The following is an 18,714-nucleotide window of genomic DNA, read 5'->3' on the forward strand; positions in this document are numbered from 1 at the left end:
AAAGCTTAAGTCCACACAACAACTTGTTCATGAATGTTTATAGCAGCATTATTCATAATAGCCAAAAAGTGAAAAAGCGAATGTCAATCAACTGATGGGCAAATAAAATATAGTATATCCATATAATGGAATATTAATCAGCAATAACAAAGAACCAACTACTGAAGTCTGCTATAATATGGATGAACCTTGAGAACATTAAGCTAAATGAAAGAAGTCCCTCACAAACTGACTTACATGTTACCTACTGTGAGTTTCCACTGATATAAAACGTCTACAATAAACAAATCTATAGAGGTAGCAAATGGATTAGTGGTTGCCAGAGGTTGGGGGGAGGGAAATGGGAAATGATTATTAATGGGTAAGGTGTTTCTTTTCAGGGTGACAAACATTTTCTAAAATTAGATTGTGGCGTTGGTTCTACAACTCTGAAAAACCACCTGACGTTAAATTGGTGAATTTTAGTGTGTGACTTATATCTCAAAAGTTTTTAAAAAAAGAGGTACCTGAAGACGGACAGAGGTGATGGCTGCACAATATGAATGCACTTAATGCCACTGAGCTTCCACCCTTAAGAATGGTTACAGTGATCAATTTTATATCACATATATTTTACCACAATGAAAAATGTTTTTAAAGAAACTAGTTTCAATAAGTTACTTGGGGACATGTGAGTCTTATGCCTTCGCTTGGAGAACTCTTCTGTTAATAAACTGGTTGCGACAGGCTAAGCGACTGTGTTGATGCCTGACAAGTGTGACTGCCAAGACGCTAATTTGGGGGCATGCCGTAGGCGTCCACGGGCTGAGGTTAATAACGACAATAAGGGCTCAGATTCCAAGCCCGTACCTTGTGCCCGTGAGGGGCAAGTCACCTTGTGTTCCACCCTCGCTCCCAGAGGAGGACCCTGCAGTTTACGGGGACCCCGTGCGCGAGGCAGAGACGACCCGGGCACTCCCGACGGGGCCGCAGCCCTCACGGTTGACCCCGCGCGGACACGCTGTGCCTTCCGCGTTACCGAACGAGACCCGAGCCCCCACCGCGGAGGCCCCGCCCCGCAGGCCGCCCGGCACCCCCGCTCCGGGCCGGCACGCGCGGGGCACAGCCGAGCCAGCCCTGCAAGGACGGAAACGGGAAGCCCGCGACCCTCAGGAACCAGCTCGGCGACGCGCCACCGGGGCCGCATCGGCGCCCGCCCCTCAGACGGCGTCCAACGCCCACCCACGTCCAGCCCGACCCGCCGCCAGGACGGCGACCAGCACCGCCCCTCACCGCTACGCACGACGTCGGCACGCACGGCGTCAGCACGCACGGCGCCGGCGCCTGCACGCCCGGAGGAATTCCTGGGCGGGAGCCCCTGACCCTACCCGGAGGTGCGGGCGGGCCGGGACGTGACGGGGCCTCGCGGGGCCGGGGTGAGGGGGCGGGAGCTTGCGGGGCTGGTGGGGGTGAGGAGCCTGGCGGGGATAGCGATGGGTGCGAGGTGAGGGGGCGGGGATGAGGGGGGGTTGGGGGATAAGGAGGGTACCAGGGTGTAAGGTGGCGGGGCGGGGGTCGGGGGGATAAGGAGGGTACGAGGGTGCGGGGGGTGGGGGGGGTTGGGGGATAAGGGTGGTACGAGGGTGCGGGGGGTGAGGGGGTCGGGGGGATAAGGAGGGTACCAGGGTACGAGGTGGCGGGGCGAGGGGGTCGGGGGGACAGGATGGTGTGTGGGGGGAGGCCCGGCCGGGCAGTGTCTTCCGCCGGTGGGCTCTGGACCAGGCCGGCTTCCCAGCCCTGGGGGGCCCGCCCCGCGGCGGCCGCCCGCACTGGCGAAGCTTGCGGGTGGGGTCCCCGCCAGGTGCCCTGCCCTGGGCGGAGAAGCAGCTAGCGGTGTCCCCTCCACAGGCACCCGGTCCGGCCGCCGAGATGTCGTACATGCTCCCACACTTGCACAACGGCTGGCAGGTAGACCAGGCCATCCTTTCGGAGGAGGACCGAGTCGTCGTCATTCGGTTCGGGCACGACTGGGACCCCACTTGTATGAAAATGGATGAGGTTCTGTACAGCATAGCTGAGAAGGTAAGGCGGCCCCGCTGTCGTCGCGTCGCGTTCGGTAATCTGCCGGGTGGTGTCACTGTGTTGGAATTTCTTTCTTTCTTTTTTTTTTTTTTTGAGGCAGAGTCTCGCTCTGTTGCCCCGGCTAGAGTGAGTGCCGTGGCGTCAGCCTCGCTCACAGCAACCTCAGGCTCCTGGGCTCAAGCGATCCTCCTGCCTCAGCCTCCCGAGTAGCTGGGACTACAGGTGTGCACCATCATGCCCGCCTAATTTTTTCTATATATATTTTAGTTGTCCATATAATCTCTTTCTATTTTTAGTAGAGACGGGGTCTCGCTCTTGCTCAGGCTGGTCTCGAACTCCTGACCTCAAACGATCCTCCCGCCTCGGCCTCCTAGAGTGTTGGGATCACAGGCGTGAGCCACCACGCCGGGCCCATATACTCATTCTTAATGGCTTAATTTCTAATGTAGCGAAAAGAATGAAAAGAGGAAACAATACGCAGATTCTTACCTTTGTGATGTGAGGATGTACAGAATAATTTACCTTTTCCTGGGAGAAGTTTGTATGATTTTTCAAATTTTAAAGAGGTTCATGATCCCCCTCCTCCCAAATAAGTTAATCATTTCTATTGATATGGTGTTTTTTCAAAATTTTTAGTGCAGTGAACAAAATACATTTTTAGGCTTTATTGAGAACGTTGAAGCTTACTTTAAATAGCTTGCTTGAAAGGGTGGTCTTTTTTTGGTTCTTGTTTGTTTATTGTATTTACAAAGCAGAACTTTTATGTTAATAGCATAGTAAATCCTGTTCTTTTTATTTTGGAGGGTTTTTTTTTCCTTTATCCTGCCATGCTCTTTGTAAGTCATGTGATGTATACCTTAGAGTGATTCAAACGCAGAAAACACCAGGAGAAAATAGAATTATGCTTTTGTTAGAAATAGTTTCCCTGGATTTTTAATATTAGTATACTGGGTGGTCTGTGGCACTTGTTTGTCAGACACTACTGTATGACCAGAGGTTTAATTCCTTTTCTTTAATTTCCTTATGGTGGATTCAGGAGAAGTTTTATTTGGGTTTTTGTAATTGAGCAATAGGGCAAAGACAAAAATATTAAGGTCTTAATAAAATATTTGGCATATTTGACATTAATATTCTATAAGTAATTTGAAAGGTCATTCATTTTAATGAATGGTGAGAAACATTGAAGCTATCTTTTCTCTCGCAGATGCTAGTACAGCCTGGGTTAAAGTCACTCCTTCGAGTAAATACTAACGGAGAGAAGGCTATATTGTATATTTAAGAAAGGAAAGATCTGCCATTCATTAATTTTTACTATCTCCTATTTAGATCAAGAGGCAGCGTGTTAGGGACAGTTCTTGTATTTTAGTTGTCATAAGTATCTCTTGGAGTGCTTCTAAAATGCAGCTCAGAGAGTCTGACTCTGTAGGTCTGGAGCGAGGTCTGGAAATGGCTTTTTAAGGAGGCTCCGCAGGGAATTCTGATATGACTTGACTTTGAGCCACAGTTTTCTTTTTTTTTTCTTTTTTTACTTTAATCCAGTAAGAGTGCAAGATATTTTGTTTGTTTGTTTTTTTATTAGGGCCACACTTTTCAGAAACCCCCAGCGGAGGTCAGAATTAGAGTAGGAGTGCTTTGGTTGTCAGCTGTTTCCCAGACTCTTCCTCTAGGACGCTGAGACAGTGAGGCCTTGAGGGGGCACTTGGGGGTCAGTGAGGGCAGCGGTTCTCCCACGTGCAGAGGGTCCTGCCTGCCAGGGGTCAGAAGTGATGAGAGAGCTCGTGCCTGGGAACCAGTTTTCCGCTGCTTAAGCAGTGGTGGACAAGGGCAGATTGCTGAAATTCAGTGATGAATCAACTAAAAGCAGTTTCCCCATAGGCAAATCTTGGCTTTATTGCCTTTGAAATAACTTGAGACATGTGTTCTGGAATCTTTCACTGCTGTACGTCGCAGGTGGTGGAAGGAACATCGGGTGGTGTTTAGATCCTGCTGCCTGCAGCACTAGGCCAGGGTGGCTGGAGATGGGAGCCTTTGGCGGGCACATCCGCGCAAAGCTCAGCAAGAGGCGCTTAGCTAGGAAACAGAGTTTATGTGTTGATGTAACTGTCTGGGGGCTTTACCAGATTTGTTCTTTTCTAATTCCTGTATGTCAGTTATAGACTGAATCACTGTATTATTACTAGTGGACACACACTTTATTTGGTATTGAACCTGTTGGTAAGGACAGCTTAATTGGGCTCACTTTTGGGTATTTTTCTTTGGTTTTTTTAAATTAGTCTCTCTTTTTGGTCCAAAAATTTGGATTACTTTATCAATAAACTTTTAATGCAATATTACAGTTATTAAAGTGCAAATTTTAAATGCATTAAAAGACTGTCAATGTTTTACTTTCTTAGTATAAGGGCAAAATATGAACTCATAATTCTGGAAGCCCTTTTTGGGGGAAGCTCAACAAGAAATTTTGCAATCTAAGGTTTTAGTATAAAGAGCAATATAACTCTCTATTTAAAAATCTCCCTCTGCAGAAATGGCAGATAACAGGGTCTTCCTCATCTTGGTACGAGCCCCGTTTGGATACCCAGCTGTTTTAAAGTGAGTGAAGTTCCAAATGTTCAGGCTGGACTTGACTGTACCATTTCTCCTGGAATGTGTTACGTCGATGTGCTGTTTCTGCGGTGCCTGTCCCCACCGCATGCTGGATCAGCTTTGAGCTATAAACTTAATGAAGAAAGTTGGTCTGAAGATATGGAGATGCACTTAAAGATTTGACAGATGTCCAGCGTTTGCTGTTAATAAATGTGGGACAATTTAATTGATAAGAGTGATAATAAAAATTGAAGTTTTCGATTAACAGCTGATTTCATGCACAGTTTTGACGAGGAACTATTTCATGTAGCTTTGGGGTATTTTTTCCATTGTGTAGAAACACAGTTTGTCTCACGGCAATGCTCTGGGGTTCACGTTACCTAAATTCCACCTTGGGTAAGAATAAATGGGACATTTAATTTTTGTGTTAAAAAGCCTATACAAATAGAGTTTAAAATACCCTTGGTGATATTAATGACTCATGATAGTACATTTTAATAGTACATAAGGCAGATGTATTTATGGAACTTTTTAGGAACGATATTAGGGGATTTGTCATAAACACCACATTAAGGATTACAGAGAGTCAAATGAACCAGTAGAAGTCGACCCTCAGCCAGATGAGGAGTCCCGTAGAAACAAACAATGCATATTTTTGGTGTTCCCTACGTATTTTTGTCTCTGGTTCAAAACAGGCTTGTGGCTCGCAGCAGGCATGGGGGGTGGGAAGCGTGGCTGGGGGTGCAGACTGGAGCCTTGCTCTTGCCACTGACCCTCTGTGTGGTCTTTACAGACTTGGCCCAGTGCCTCATCTCGCTCATCTGTGGAAAGCCGGTAATAGCACCTAGCCCATACGTTGGTGGTTGGATTGAGTTAACGTAAAGGTTTCTAGAACACTTCTGTCACGTGGCAAGTGGCACATTCAGTAATCATCAGCCACTGTGGTTACTGGCATTACTCTCTCACATTACAAAACTTTCAAATTATTATGAGTAGGCTAATCAGAGCAAGTATTCGTTTTAGAAAATAAAGTTAGCACTCAGTTTTTTGATGGCTTTGAAATGAATTACTTAAAAATGCAAAAATTGATGCTTAAAATTTGTCATACCCATCGACTTCCCAGAACATTTTTTCCAGAATCTTATGTGGATTCCTAGCTGGTTGAGGAACTCCGTGCAGAAGTGTGGAACGGTGGTTGGCAATCACGTGTCAGCCTTTGGCTGTGTGTTCTGTAGAGTTACTCACTTGGAACTTGGAGACAGATTGAGTGGCTGAACACTCCAGTCTCTAACACGCTTGAAGAAAAAGCATGCTTATGAAATGTAGGCAGCAAGGTTGGAAAAAACATTTACTCTTGTACAAATGATAAAAAAAATACATATTAAAAAACAACTTGAGGCCGGGCGCGGTGGCTCACGCCTGTAATCCTAGCACTCTGGGAGGCCGAGGCGGGTGGATTGCTCAAGGTCAGGAGTTCGAGACCAGCCTGAGCGAGACCCCGTCTCTACTAAAAATAGAAAGACATTATATGGACACCTAAAAATCTATATAGAAAAAATTAGCCGGGCATAGTGGCGCATGCCTGTAGTCCCAGCTACTCGGGAGGCTGAGGCAGTAGGATCGCTTGAGCCCAGGAGTTTGAGGTTGCTGTGAGCTAAGCTGACGCCACGGCACTCACTCTAGCCTGGGCAACAAAGTGAGACTCTGTCTCAACAAAAAAAAAAAAAAAAAAAAAAAAAAAAAAAAAAACAACTTGATAGATTGAAGTCATGGAATGCAAATAAAGAAATGAAATTTATACGTATGGCACTTGGTTTAAAAAAATCTGTGCTATTCAAACAGTGAAGATTACTACAAATATAGTAGGCAGAATGTTGTTTTAGATATAGGCTTATGCTTATGTATATACACACGACTTATGCAAATAGAGAAATTTAAAACACCATGGATAAATGGGCAATGAACTTGAAAAAAAATAGAAATTCCAATGGTTAATAAGTAAAACTTCAAAGAAACACCCATTAAAACAGTGCGTATTGTTACTTAGGTATATCGAAGATTAAACGGCGTTTAATGTTGTGGCATTACCTGGTTGGGGTGAAAGTCATTGTAATGTTCAGGTGGGAATAAAATTGATATAATCCTTATAGGAAGCAGTTTGGCATTATATGAAGAACCTGAAGAGTCATCAGGCCTCAGGGCCCAGTAGTTCTACCTCTTCAGTAGGAAACAAAGCGCAACTATACATGGTTTTATGCTCAGTGAGAATTTTGCTGTAATTTATAGCAAAATTGGAAACATCCAAAATGTCCAGTGATAGGAGAACACAGTAATGAACAGTTCTGTTTTTTGAGCTGTCACAGTGCTGGGAAGTTGGGTATCTCCTATGGGCCCCAGGATGGCTCCGTTAGACAGGCATTGCAAATTGGTTAATTAATTGCCTTGAAAACCGAAGAACTGGGGTTTAAACTGGGAATGTCCATGCTTCTGGATAGAATGTTTTTTTTTTTTTTTTTTTTTTTTTTTCTAAGAGCTTTACTTATTACCGTGAGGAAATGTTTGTTGTGATGTTAGCTGGAGAAAAAACAGACTGTATATCCTTCCCTTACAAGAAAATATGTGAGTCTGGAAAAGGAACATTTACTTCTCACTTTAAAACACTCCCATGCTACTGAATTGGACGTGGTGGCACAGGGGTGGTTCCAGCTGCTCCGGAAGCTGAGTGGGAGGATTGCTTGAGGCCAGCCTAGGCAACATGCGGTGAGACATGGTCTCCTAAAACAGAACATTGCTATACTATCTACTTTATTTGACTGTCATATGTTTTCTAAAGTTATGTAACTTGTTTAAAATAAACATGCTGGGCTGATACAAGCCAATGGCTTTTCCATTCCATTTCTGTAGTTTCAAAATGAACATTTTTACAATGGAGAAAAAAATAGTGGACATCTAGCTTAATTTCAGTTTTATATAAAAAAATACACAGTTTACTACAGATTTGTTAGTGGATGTGAAATGAGGAGGAGAAATAGCTCTGCCGTATTCTGCATCTCAGCCCACACAGCAGCAGCACAGCACAGTCCCTGCGAGCCACGCAGGGTGGGCTTGGGCACGTGAGTTTGGGGAGTCAAAGCCAGAGGGAGGCAGCTGAGGCGCTGTGTTGGCACTTCTCACAGAACTGCCCAGACGGGAACAGCATTCTGGAGGAGGGTCCCGTCCTTACTAGAGGTACACAAGCCCCTGGCAGGACACTGCCCTTAAGTAAGACATTAGACCAAACCGTCTCCTAAGGCAGGACTGTTTGAATTCAAAATTGTATCATTAAATCCATTCTGTCCAAAACCACGTGTTCTTTTGTTTGTTTGTTTGTTTGTTTTGCCCCGGCTAGAGTGCAATGGCGTGATCATAGCTCACTTCAACCTTGAACTCCTGAGCTCAAGTAATCCTCCTGCCTCAGCCTCCCAAGCAGCTGGGACTGCAGGCACATGCCAGCGTGCCTGGCTAATTGTGTTTTTTTTTTTTTTCCATATTTTTGTAGAAACGGGGTCTTGCTCTGTTGCTCAGGCTGATCTCAAACTCCTGGCCTCAACCAATCCTCTCACCTTGGCCTTCCCAAAGTGCTGGGATTACAGGTGTGTACCACCATGCTGGGCCAGGAACACATTTTTAATAACAATATGCTGGGTGCAGTGGCTCACACCTATAACCCTAGCACTCTGGGAGGCCGAGACAGGAGGATTGCTTGAGCTCAGGAGTTCCAGAACAGCCTGAGCAAGAGCAAGAGCGAGACCCCATCTCTACTAAAAATAGAAAAATTAGCTGGGCGTCCTGGCTCTCGCCTGTAGTCCCAGCTACTCGGGAGGCTGAGGCAAGAGGATCACTTGAGCCCAGGAGTTTGAAGTTGCAGTGAGCTAGGCTGACGCCACGGCACTCTAGCCTGAGCGACACAGCAAAACTCTGTCTCAGGGGAAAAAAAAAAAAAAAGATACAGTCCTTGAGTTTTTAAAACATTTTTATTGTTAAAAGTTTAGCTAGTGCCTTGTTTGTGTCAGGTACTGTTTGGTTCTGAGGATAAATCAGTAGCAACAGCAGATATAATTCCCTACTCTTGGGGGGCTTCAAACTAATTTGAAGAACCATAATATAATTTATATAGAAAGGGAGAAAAAAATTAAGTACTGTGGTGTCACTTAGTTGTGGTTTATTTTTACTTTTGGATGACCTACAATTTTGCGCATTGTTGAAGAAAAGGAGAAATAAGGCATTTTTTCAAAATCTTACAAAACTATCATTTACAGTATGAAAATTACATGAAATCATTGAATTTGAATAAATGTTCTTATTTACAAAATAATAGATGAAATGTTTTAATCACTTTTAGGAGGATGTGGCTTCTCCTGTCAATTTCTGCTTTGACTTGGGAGATTGGAGGCGCTGGGGGTCCAGTCCACTGAGTCATTCGTGTTGACTCTGAAATGTGTCCTGGGCTTTCGTTGAATTGGCAGTTTGTGCTTTAGGAGGCAGGATTTTTTTCTTGTGTTTGGTTATTCTTTAATGTTATTAATAATATTTGTCATTTGCGGGGAGTTAGCTACGCTCCCCACAAAGAGGTTTTTTTCTTCCCATCAGGTCTCTAAGTTGACTACACCTGTTTGCAGGGAGTTAGCAGGGAGTTAGCTATGCTCCCCGCAAAGAGGTTTTTTTCTTCTGATCAGGTCTCTCAGGCAGGGGTCATCGCAAAGGATGAAAAAAATAGTAGGAAACAGAAATAAAAGTAAAATAATGATAGTAATAATACACAGAGCCAAAGATATACTTTATAAAGTAAAGGTTTATGAAAATAGGTGTAAGGTGGTTGTCCAGATGGATATATTTCTTCCCGCATAAAAAATCCCAGACTGAAACTCCACACAGGTATTTTATAGGGTAGATACAGGCTCTCATTTACATATTAACAGGCAGTTTGCTTTAGGGTCAAAGTCTCCTAAAAGGCTACTACAGATCCTTTAACTAGCTCTAACTAGGGGAACAATAAGTTATAAAATCTTGGGGCAAACTTCTAAGTTTTATGATAAGGCTATTACTTTAGTAACAAACAGAGACATCTTGGCTCTGGTGATTGTGTTTTTGGAGACAGAGATGATCCCAGAAGTCAACAGGAGCTGTGGTTTGTGTTAATCACTTCAACCGCATGGTTCCATCTGGGCCCGGCGTGGGCATTAGCATATCTATCTGATTAGCTCTCATCTCTGGGGGTCCACCTGTCAGCTCTGGCAACCTTTTGGTTCTAAGGGAGAGGCCTGCCTTGTCTTTCAAAACAAGTGAGAACCATAGGCCCAGTTTACAGCTGTCTCTTTGAAGTGCAGCTATTACTGACCAACGAGAGGCCTTCCTGAGACGCCCTCCTGAGGCGAGGCAGCTTTTGAACTAACACATTTATTTTTTCCTTAAGGCAAAGCCTTATTTGACTTCTGAAATCAAATCTTGTCTCCAGAAATACAGGGGGCATTTCTATAACTCAGTATTCTTAGGCTCAACAGTCATTTTCAATTATAATTCTTTTTCAAAATTTTTATTTATTTTTTTTTAATTAATTGATATTTTTTTAGAGACATAGGTCCTCACTCTGCTGCCCAGGCTGGAGTGCAGTGGCATGATCATAGCTCACTGCAGCCTTGAACTCTTGGACTCAGACATTCTTCCTGGCTCAGCCTCCCAAGTAGCTATGGCTACAGGTGCGCACCACTGCGTCCTGCTAATTTTTTTCTTTTTGTAGAGACAGGGTCTCACTGTGTTGCCCAGGATGGTCTGGAACTCCTGGCCTCAAGTGATCCTCCCACTTTGGCCTCCCAAAGTGCTGGGACTGCAGACATGAGCCACCACGCCCTCTTTCATTGTTTTATTATGTGCAAAGTGATAGGAGAAATTATCTCTGCTTAGTGAAATTTAGATGTAGGCAGAACCTTAAAAACTGGCAGGCTAAACTTTGGCCAGGACATGAGGTACTGACCCTGCAGCAGAGTATGTGGCGGCGGCTTTTATCCAGCCCCTCGGCTGGGTGCCCTTTGTCGCCCTGGAGATGGCTCTTCCAGCCGCGGATCTTGGAGGCCTGCTCGGCTGGGCTCCTCCGACCCACCTCTTTGCAGCCCGCCGACGGCATTTCCTGTTTCACCAAGAGGCGGAGCTCGGCGGAGATGCACCTCCTCCCTCGCCGGCCTGTTCCAGGCCTTCTGGCTCAGCTCCTGAGTGTGTTCACACTGAATGCCGCTGGCTCCAGTCCTCCCCGGGGCTTCAGCCCCTGCAGTCTTCCATTGTCGCTGTGACTTTCCAGGAGCCAGAGTCACAGGCGCTTTTCTGTCCCCTCTTGACCTCCCTGGGGTGTTCGGCACAGCTCCCTCCTGGGAGCCTCCTGTCGTGGTTTCTGAGGGTGCCTTCCCTGGTGCACCTCCCGGCTGTTCCTTCTCCAACATCTGCTGCCTTGGCTGGGGTCACTGCTGGGTGCAGGTGGCAGCGGTGAGGTGACTCTCTCCAGCCCAGACTCCTTTGCTCAGCTCCAGCCTGTGCCATCACTGCCCATAGTAACTTTTCTCTGGATGTTCCCTTAGTTTTCTCAAACTCGGTGTGTACAAAACTGAACTCTTTACCCACCCCGCCTTGCTTAGAAATAAATAAACAATAGCCCAGGCTCCTTAAGTGTAAAAGGTCCTTCGAGGCTGCGTCCCTGCTGGCGTCTCCAGCCTCTCCCCGCACCTGTGCTGCCTTGTTCCAGGTGTGGCACCTGAGACTGGGCTGCTCTCTCGGGTCTTCTCTCCACACGTGGGATTCTCTTAGCCTGACAAGTGCCTTATCCTCCCGAGGGCCCCGCCCCTGCCGCAGGTGGGAACACTGATGGCTGCCAGACTCGGTCTAGGAAATCTCATCCAGGCTTGGCTTGAATCTCAGCTCTGCCACTTCTCGCTGTGGCTGGGCATCCTGAGACCTTACTGAGCCTTAATCCCATCAAATGTAAAACATTAACAAGCCTGGTTAGGGCTGTTGAAAGAATTAGAATTCATGAGTTAGAAGTGCCTTGCATACATTCCTGAAACCCATTTGTGGTGAAATAGGATATTCAGGTTCTTGTAGGACGTGAGCTTGATGTGATCATCTGCTTCTGTTAGAATTCCGGGGGCCTAGATGCCATGGGCCAGAGCTTGAAGGCAAGAGGAGATAACATGTTTGTCTTTATTTATTTATTTTGAGCCAAATCAGGAGTCTTTATTAGCTGGCCAGTGAGTACCCTCTGCACTGCCAGAGGCGGCGGCACAGAGAGCAGCAGCCAGCCTTTGAAACAGAAAGTTTTTATATCGTAAGTTTGTATGGTGGAAAATTATTAAGATTGAGCAAGCATGTGTACAAAAAGCCTTGAGTGAGCATTACATCATTTTCTTGTCTTTGGTGTAACAGGATCCGGGCAGTTTGGGCTCCGGGCCATATTTTGTTTACACAAAACGTGGGGGCTGTAAACATTTTACGCAGAACATGGGTGTTGTAGTCACTTAGGAATTGCTGTGCTGGGGGTACTATCTTGAGCAAGCAGGTTTACAGAAGCAGAACGGCAGATTAATGATTTTTCCGCGCAAAACACACACTCTAACACCCCTCCTCGGTGCTCACGTGACCCGTACCTTCCCTCCTCGTGTCCACATGACCCACCTCCTTCCCGCCTTGGTGCCCACGTGACCCAGTACCGTCCCCACCTCCGCGTCCAGTGACCCAGCACCTTCCCTCCTCGGTGCCCACGTGACTCAGCACCTCCCCTCCTCGGTGCTCACCTGACCAAGCACCTCCCCTCCTCGGTGCTCACCTGACCAAGCACCTCCCCTCCTCGGTGCTCACCTGACCAAGCACCTCCCCTCCTCGGTGCTCAGGTGACCCAGCACCGTCCCCCCATGTCCACGTGACCAAGCACCTTCCCTCCTCTGTAACACGGTTGTCTTTAAACGTTGCATTTATTCATTTACCTTCTGATTATTAAATGCCCACAAATCATTATAAACTACAAATGATTATATTATTTAATAGTTTTGTATAGAAGAAAAAAGGATAAAATTTTTGTGATGTTACTTTTTTCTATACATAATTTATAGCCCTGTCAACTTGAGTTTTAAAATAATATTTGCCTCCTGACTCTAGAAGTTAATATGATTTTTATTGGTATTTATTGTCTCTATCCCTGAACAAGGCATTGAAAGGATAAAAATGAAATATAACCTCCACTTTCCTAATGTCTGTGACCATTTTGTGGTCTTAACTTCTATAGTAGGGTATTTTGCTTTTAAATAAAACCAGAATACAGTTTTACTAGTTTACCATGAAAATAAAACTAGGTTCTAGCGATCTGACAAACACATTCCCTTGTCGCCACTGCAGGAAACCAGTTTCAGAAATAGGTGTTCACTGAGAATGATCCAGCCAAGCAGTTTGTGTGATGCAAATGTGCAGGTGCACGTTAGGGGTTTTTAAAAGCCACACATGGATGGTGGGGCCCACAGGCATCCAGGGTGTGCCGCATGCTGGGGGCTCATCAAGGTTCTCTCTGCCAGGCTGGAGGGCAAATGGAGTTTCCCTGTGAACTTTCTCTCTGTTCTTCTCCTCTCTCCCTCCATCCCTCCCTCTCTCTGGTGGTGGTTTAAATTTCCATATTAATTTTTAATATTCCCAGAAGCAGAGAGGAGAGGATAGCAACCCTCATTCCTATCACCCAGCTTCAACAATTATCAACATTTGGCTAGTCTTGTTATCTAACCCCTCATGTTTTAGGCTACAGTATTTAATGCAAATCCTACATATGTTATTTGCTCTCTAAATTATAGTCAGGTTTTTAGAATTATATGAAGAAATGTTGTGTATGTCATGTTGGTTTCCTGTGGCTACCATGACAAAGCACCACAAACTGAGGGACTTAAAACAGCAGAAATTTATTCTCTCATGATTCTGGAGACCAGAGTCCAAAACTGAGGTGTGGCAGGGCCATGTTCCCTCGGAAGCCTGCCAGGGAGTGTCCCTCCTTGCTCTTCCCAGCTCTGGTGCTGCCGGCAACTACTGATGCCTCTGGGCCTGTGGACACCTCACTGCAGTCCTTGGTGCTGCCAGGGGTGTGTCTTCCCGTAGCCGTCATGTTGGGTGGGGCCCGCCCATCCAGTGTGACCTTGTCTTACCTAAGAGAGTGCTCATGGTTTTTTTGAGACAGGGTCTTGCTCTGTCACCCTGGCTGAAGTGCAGTGGCATCATCACAGCTCACTGCAACCTCCAACTCCTGGGCTCAAGAGATCCTCCTGCCTCAGCCTCCTGAGTAGCTGGGCCCACAGGTGTGCACCACTGCGCCTGGGGTCTCACTCTTGCTCAGGCTGGTCTCAAACTCCTGAGCTCAAGTGATCCTCCCACCTCAGCCTCCCAAGTGCTGGGATTATAAGTGTGAGCCGCCACACCCGGCTCGAGAATGCTCATAATTAAAGCAGTATACAAAATGTAGTATGATCACATTATGGCCACATTTTGTTAAAATAGTATAAACAGATTTTTAACAATATACCCAGAAAAATGATGGGAAAGAAAATGGCAAAAATGTTAACGGCAATCACCTCTGGGTGTTGGGATTGGAGGTGATTTTACTTTCTTTATACTTTTTTGGTTTTTCTAAATCTTCTCTGATGAACTTGTAGTTAAAATATTGTAGAAAACTTGCTATATATGGTATCATTTGTAGTGTGATTCGTATTTTTAAGTGTTCAAACATAAATGATGGGGGCTGGATGGCTGGATTCTACAGGCGTGTTTTAGAGCATTTTTTAATGCATGTTATTAAGTGTTTGTAAAAGTTCATATAGACTATTACTAGATCAGTGTGAATTTCATAGCTGTGAGTGTTTTCCACAGGACTTTCAGAACTTGTGGCCTGAGTGAAGTTTAGCTGTTCCCCAACTGTTCCGAGGAGTGCTGACACCAGGTAGAAGTAGCCAGCCCCCGAGGGTCCTGATGGTGCATCAGTTTCCTCTGTGTTAGCTCTACTGGGAACAAATGTTGAAGAATAGTGTGAAAACTCTTCTGTTATACACAAATTCTTGATTTTGTTTTTATAATTGTTTTTATAGGATGAAATCCAAATCAATCTGTTACTTTAGTTTTTTTTTTTTTTAATCTCCTTTACTTTTAGGTTAAAAATTTTGCAGTTATTTATCTTGTGGATATAACAGAAGTACCTGACTTCAACAAAATGTATGAGTTATATGATCCGTGTACCGTCATGTTTTTCTTCAGGTATGTTATCTTAAAAGTTGTTATTTAAATGGAATGTTGGTGTGGAAGTTTAACATAGCTGAGATATCTTTAGAAGAAAGTGGATTATACGGTCATGCCACAGTCCAGTTTGTTTCACCAGGCAATCACTGTAAGCCCTTTAAATAATTTTTAAAGTAACAATTCAAGTTTTAGTATTTGCTCAGTAGCAAATTACCCTTTTGAAACAACTTTCCCCGGAAACCTATGTAAAGTATTAATATAATTAAATGGAAGACATTCTTATTGACATTTAAGATACCTTTGACTATAATCTGTTGATTAAAAATGTTTTAAAATAACTCACTTATTAAATATGATATCAATGATTTTATTTAATGTCCTTTTTTGATATCCAAGGGGAAAACCTGAACTCAATTACTTAGCTTATAAATACAAGATTATTTTATCAGCTCAAAAATTCTATTGTGCAGATTTAATCTGGAAAGAAATCATCATTTGAAATTGTTATTTCTTGTCAAAATTTCTTACTATAGTTACCATAGAGGTTGGTAAATAGCAATATGAGCATTCGACCATATTCCAAAAGTAGAGCCTCTTATGGGTAAGGAAGGTCTGGGTGGGTTGTGTAGGGTGTGTATTCATTTTATATTCTGTGTTACACGTGCACAGATTTGGCAGCTGACATCAACACCCATTTCTGACCTCACAGTTCTGTAGGCCAGAGTCCAGGCAGGGTCAGCTGGAGTCTCTGCCTAAGGTCTCAGCAGGCCATGGGCAGCCTGCTCATCTCGGGGGTTTGAGCAAGAATCCCCTTTGGCTTGTTCAGGCTCTTGGCTGAGGCCTGTCCTTTGTGGTGATGGGTCTGGGATCTGTTTACCGCTGCTGTGGGCCAGGGGCTCTCTCTGCTCTTGGGGACCCCGAGCCGTCACAGCCAGCACCAACATACTGGGTCTCTCCAGCTTGGAATTCCGCCTGAGAAAATGTTCTGCTATTAGAGGCCTCATGTGTTTAGTTAGACTCACGCAAACAATCCAGGATAATCTGATTTTAATTTTTTTTTAAATGTATTTTTTAAATTGACATAAAATTGTATGTGTTTATTGTGTACAACATGATGTTTTGAAGTATATATACATTGTGGAATGGTTAAACCTAGCTAATTAACAAACACATAGGCTTACATAGTTATTTTTGTGGTAAGAATACGTCCGTCCATTCTCTTAGCATTTTTCAAGAATACCATGTATTGTCATTAAATGTAGCCACCATGCTGTACAGTAGATCTCTTGAACTTGTTCCTTCTAACCGTAAATATATATTCTTTGACCAACATCTCTGCAAGCCCCTGCCCCCCAGCCACCCCTTCCTCTGGTAACCACTATGCTACTTTACTTTATGAGATCAACGTTTTTAGATTCCACACATGAGTGGCTCTAGGCAAGACCTGCTTTGTCTTTCAAAACAGGTAAGAGCCACAGGCCCGGACTGCAGTGTCACCTTGGAAAGCAGCTGCTACTGACCATTGAGACGCCCTCCTGAGGGAGGCAGCTTTTGACATGCGAACTAACACGTTCACATTTTCCTTTAGGGCAAAGCCTTCCTTGACTTCTGAAATCATATCTGTCTCTAAAAATATAGGGGGCATTTCTATAAATCAATATTTCTTAGTCTCAACAACACTAAGAACTTCATCTGATAGAAGCAAGCAGCTGAGCAGATTAGCAGAGGGAGTTGGGGAAGTGCGAAGGGGCAGGTGTTTGCATGGAAATAGTTCCTGGGAAGTGCACCTAAAGCAGCCAGGGCTGTGGGGAATGCCTGGCGGGCAGCCTGGAGCCAGCGCAGGAGGAGCTCCATGCACATCATGTGGGGCCTGCCTGGGAGAGCAAGGACGAGGGCAGGTGAGGGTCCGACCCTGGGCCCCTGGGCCAGCGTGAGGACATGGAATCTTGTCTTGGAGTGAAGGTTTGAAGCAGGAGACTGACATCGGAGTTGCCCGTAGCTCGCTCTGGTTGAGAGGAGGCCAAACCAGAGACCTCAGGTGGCACTTGTCATGGAATAGTGCATTGAAGCCAAATGTACGATCTTGTAGAAGTGAGAAGTTAAATTAATAAAAATCAATCTTCAGCAAACCAGGAAAACTTCATGTAAGTACAGTGGGTTAATATTTTTACCTTGTAAAGTGCACATATAAATTCATAAGGTGAAATCTAGCCTCTTAAAAGATATACATGTAGGGCCGGGTGCGGTGGCTCACACCTGTAATCCTAGCACTCTGGGAGGCCGAGGCGGGAGGATAATTTGAGCTCAGGAGTTCAAGACCAGCCTGAGCAAGAGTGAGACCCCGTCTCTACTGGGAAAAAATAAATAAATAAATAAATAAATAAATGGAAATTAGCTGGACAACTAAAAATATATAGAAAAAATGAGCCGGGCATGGTGGCACATGCCTGTAGTCCCAGCTACTCGGGAGGCTGAGGCAGGAGGATCGCTTGAGCCCAGGAGTTTGAGGTTGCTGTGAGCTGGGCTGACACCACGGCACTCGAGCCCGGGCAACAGAGTGAGACTCTGTCTCAAAAAAAAAAAAAAAAAACCACATGTAAAGAATCATCTACTTCCCTAATTATAGAGTATAAAATGTCATTTTCATTTCACTATCATAGGACTTTTAACAAAATGTATGCCAAGTACTCATAAGAACACTATGAAAAATGTATGTATTGTTTTTTTCAGGCAAATTAATACAGTCCTCTGGGGAACAATTTGTCTCTCCAAGTGACTAAAGCTGTGTCCTTTGACTTTTTAATTTCCTTTTAGGATATTTGTCCTAAAGAAATGCAGAAAAATATGGGAAAAGCTTGGTGGCCAACGCGTTGCGTTTTTAAAAATCACATTTAGGTTGTTTCCCGCCTTCTACCTAAATCATGGAGTACCCTCTTGAGTGTATGTGTTCTTAACAACAGGAAAAATACGGCTTTTTCCATGGGATTGTGGGATTTGTGTGGGGTTGACGCCCTGGTCTCTCTGCAGGAACAAGCACATCATGATTGACTTGGGCACCGGCAACAACAACAAGATTAACTGGGCCATGGAGGACAAGCAGGAGATGGTGGACATCATAGAGACTGTGTACCGCGGGGCCCGCAAAGGCCGCGGCCTGGTTGTGTCTCCCAAGGACTATTCCACCAAATACAGATACTGAGCGCGTGAGCCACAGTGTACGGACAAATGTGGAGATATTTCAAATTATTTAAAGCCTTTGGAAAAGTACATGAAGCTCAAGGGCTGGAGGGTCGCTGAGATAGGATTGCAGGGCCTTAACTAGCTGAAATAAACACGCCGTGATAGCAGTCTGAATTGCGCTTAAGAAACTTCATGTATAGATGACTGATTTTGGTCAAAGTGAATTCTTATCTTCATTCTTGGAGTGAGATTAAGGTGTTTACCCTATGAAGCTCTTATATTTCTTTTTTTTTTTTTTTTTCAGTCAGGGTCTCACTCTGTTGCCCTGCCTGGAGTCATCATAGCTCACTGCAGCCTCCAACTCCTGGGCTAAGTGCCCCTTCTGCCTCGGCCTCCCGAGTAGCTGGAACACAGCAGGCATGCACCACCACACTTGGTTAACTGTGTTTTTTGTAGAGATTGGTCTTGCTATTGCATAGGTATTGCCCAGGCTGGCCTCCAACTCCTGGCCTCAAGCAATCATCCCACCTTGGTCTCCCAAAGTGCTGGATTACAGGCGTGAGCCACTGCACTCGGCTGGTTTATGGTTATTGTGCAAACATGAGGAGT

General features: G+C 44.9%; 1 protein-coding gene across 4 annotated transcripts; it reads left to right on the forward strand.

Annotated features, from left to right (window-relative positions):
* The first annotated feature begins 364 nt into the window (after positions 1–364).
* Positions 365–18,279, forward strand: TXNL4A (thioredoxin like 4A). 4 transcript variants are annotated; one of them, XM_069464852.1, is made up of 4 exons: positions 365–1,373; positions 1,888–2,061; positions 14,840–14,943; positions 17,953–18,279. In XM_069464852.1, exons 2-4 carry the CDS (start codon positions 1,909–1,911, stop codon positions 18,122–18,124), a joined length of 429 nt encoding a protein of 142 aa, XP_069320953.1. In that variant the 5' UTR covers positions 365–1,373; positions 1,888–1,908; the 3' UTR covers positions 18,125–18,279. The 4 variants fall into 4 exon arrangements, with proteins under 4 accessions (XP_069320953.1, XP_069320955.1, XP_069320956.1 ...); XM_069464854.1 differs by lacking the exon at positions 365–1,373 and adding an exon at positions 1,384–1,415; XM_069464855.1 differs by lacking the exon at positions 365–1,373 and adding an exon at positions 1,428–1,448.
* The last annotated feature ends 435 nt before the right edge of the window (positions 18,280–18,714 follow it).

Source organism: Eulemur rufifrons, unplaced genomic scaffold, assembly GCF_041146395.1.
Source record: "Eulemur rufifrons isolate Redbay unplaced genomic scaffold, OSU_ERuf_1 scaffold_150, whole genome shotgun sequence".
Taxonomy (NCBI): domain Eukaryota; kingdom Metazoa; phylum Chordata; class Mammalia; order Primates; family Lemuridae; genus Eulemur; species Eulemur rufifrons.

Coding starts and splice junctions, on each gene's coding strand:
- TXNL4A (XM_069464852.1), top strand. CDS start 1,909: ATGTCGTACATGCTCCCACACTTGCACAACGGCTGGCAGGTAGACCAG. Junction 2,062..14,839: donor TGTACAGCATAGCTGAGAAG/GTAAGGCGGCCC, acceptor CTTTACTTTTAG/GTTAAAAATTTTGCAGTTAT. Junction 14,944..17,952: donor ACCGTCATGTTTTTCTTCAG/GTATGTTATCTT, acceptor GTCTCTCTGCAG/GAACAAGCACATCATGATTG.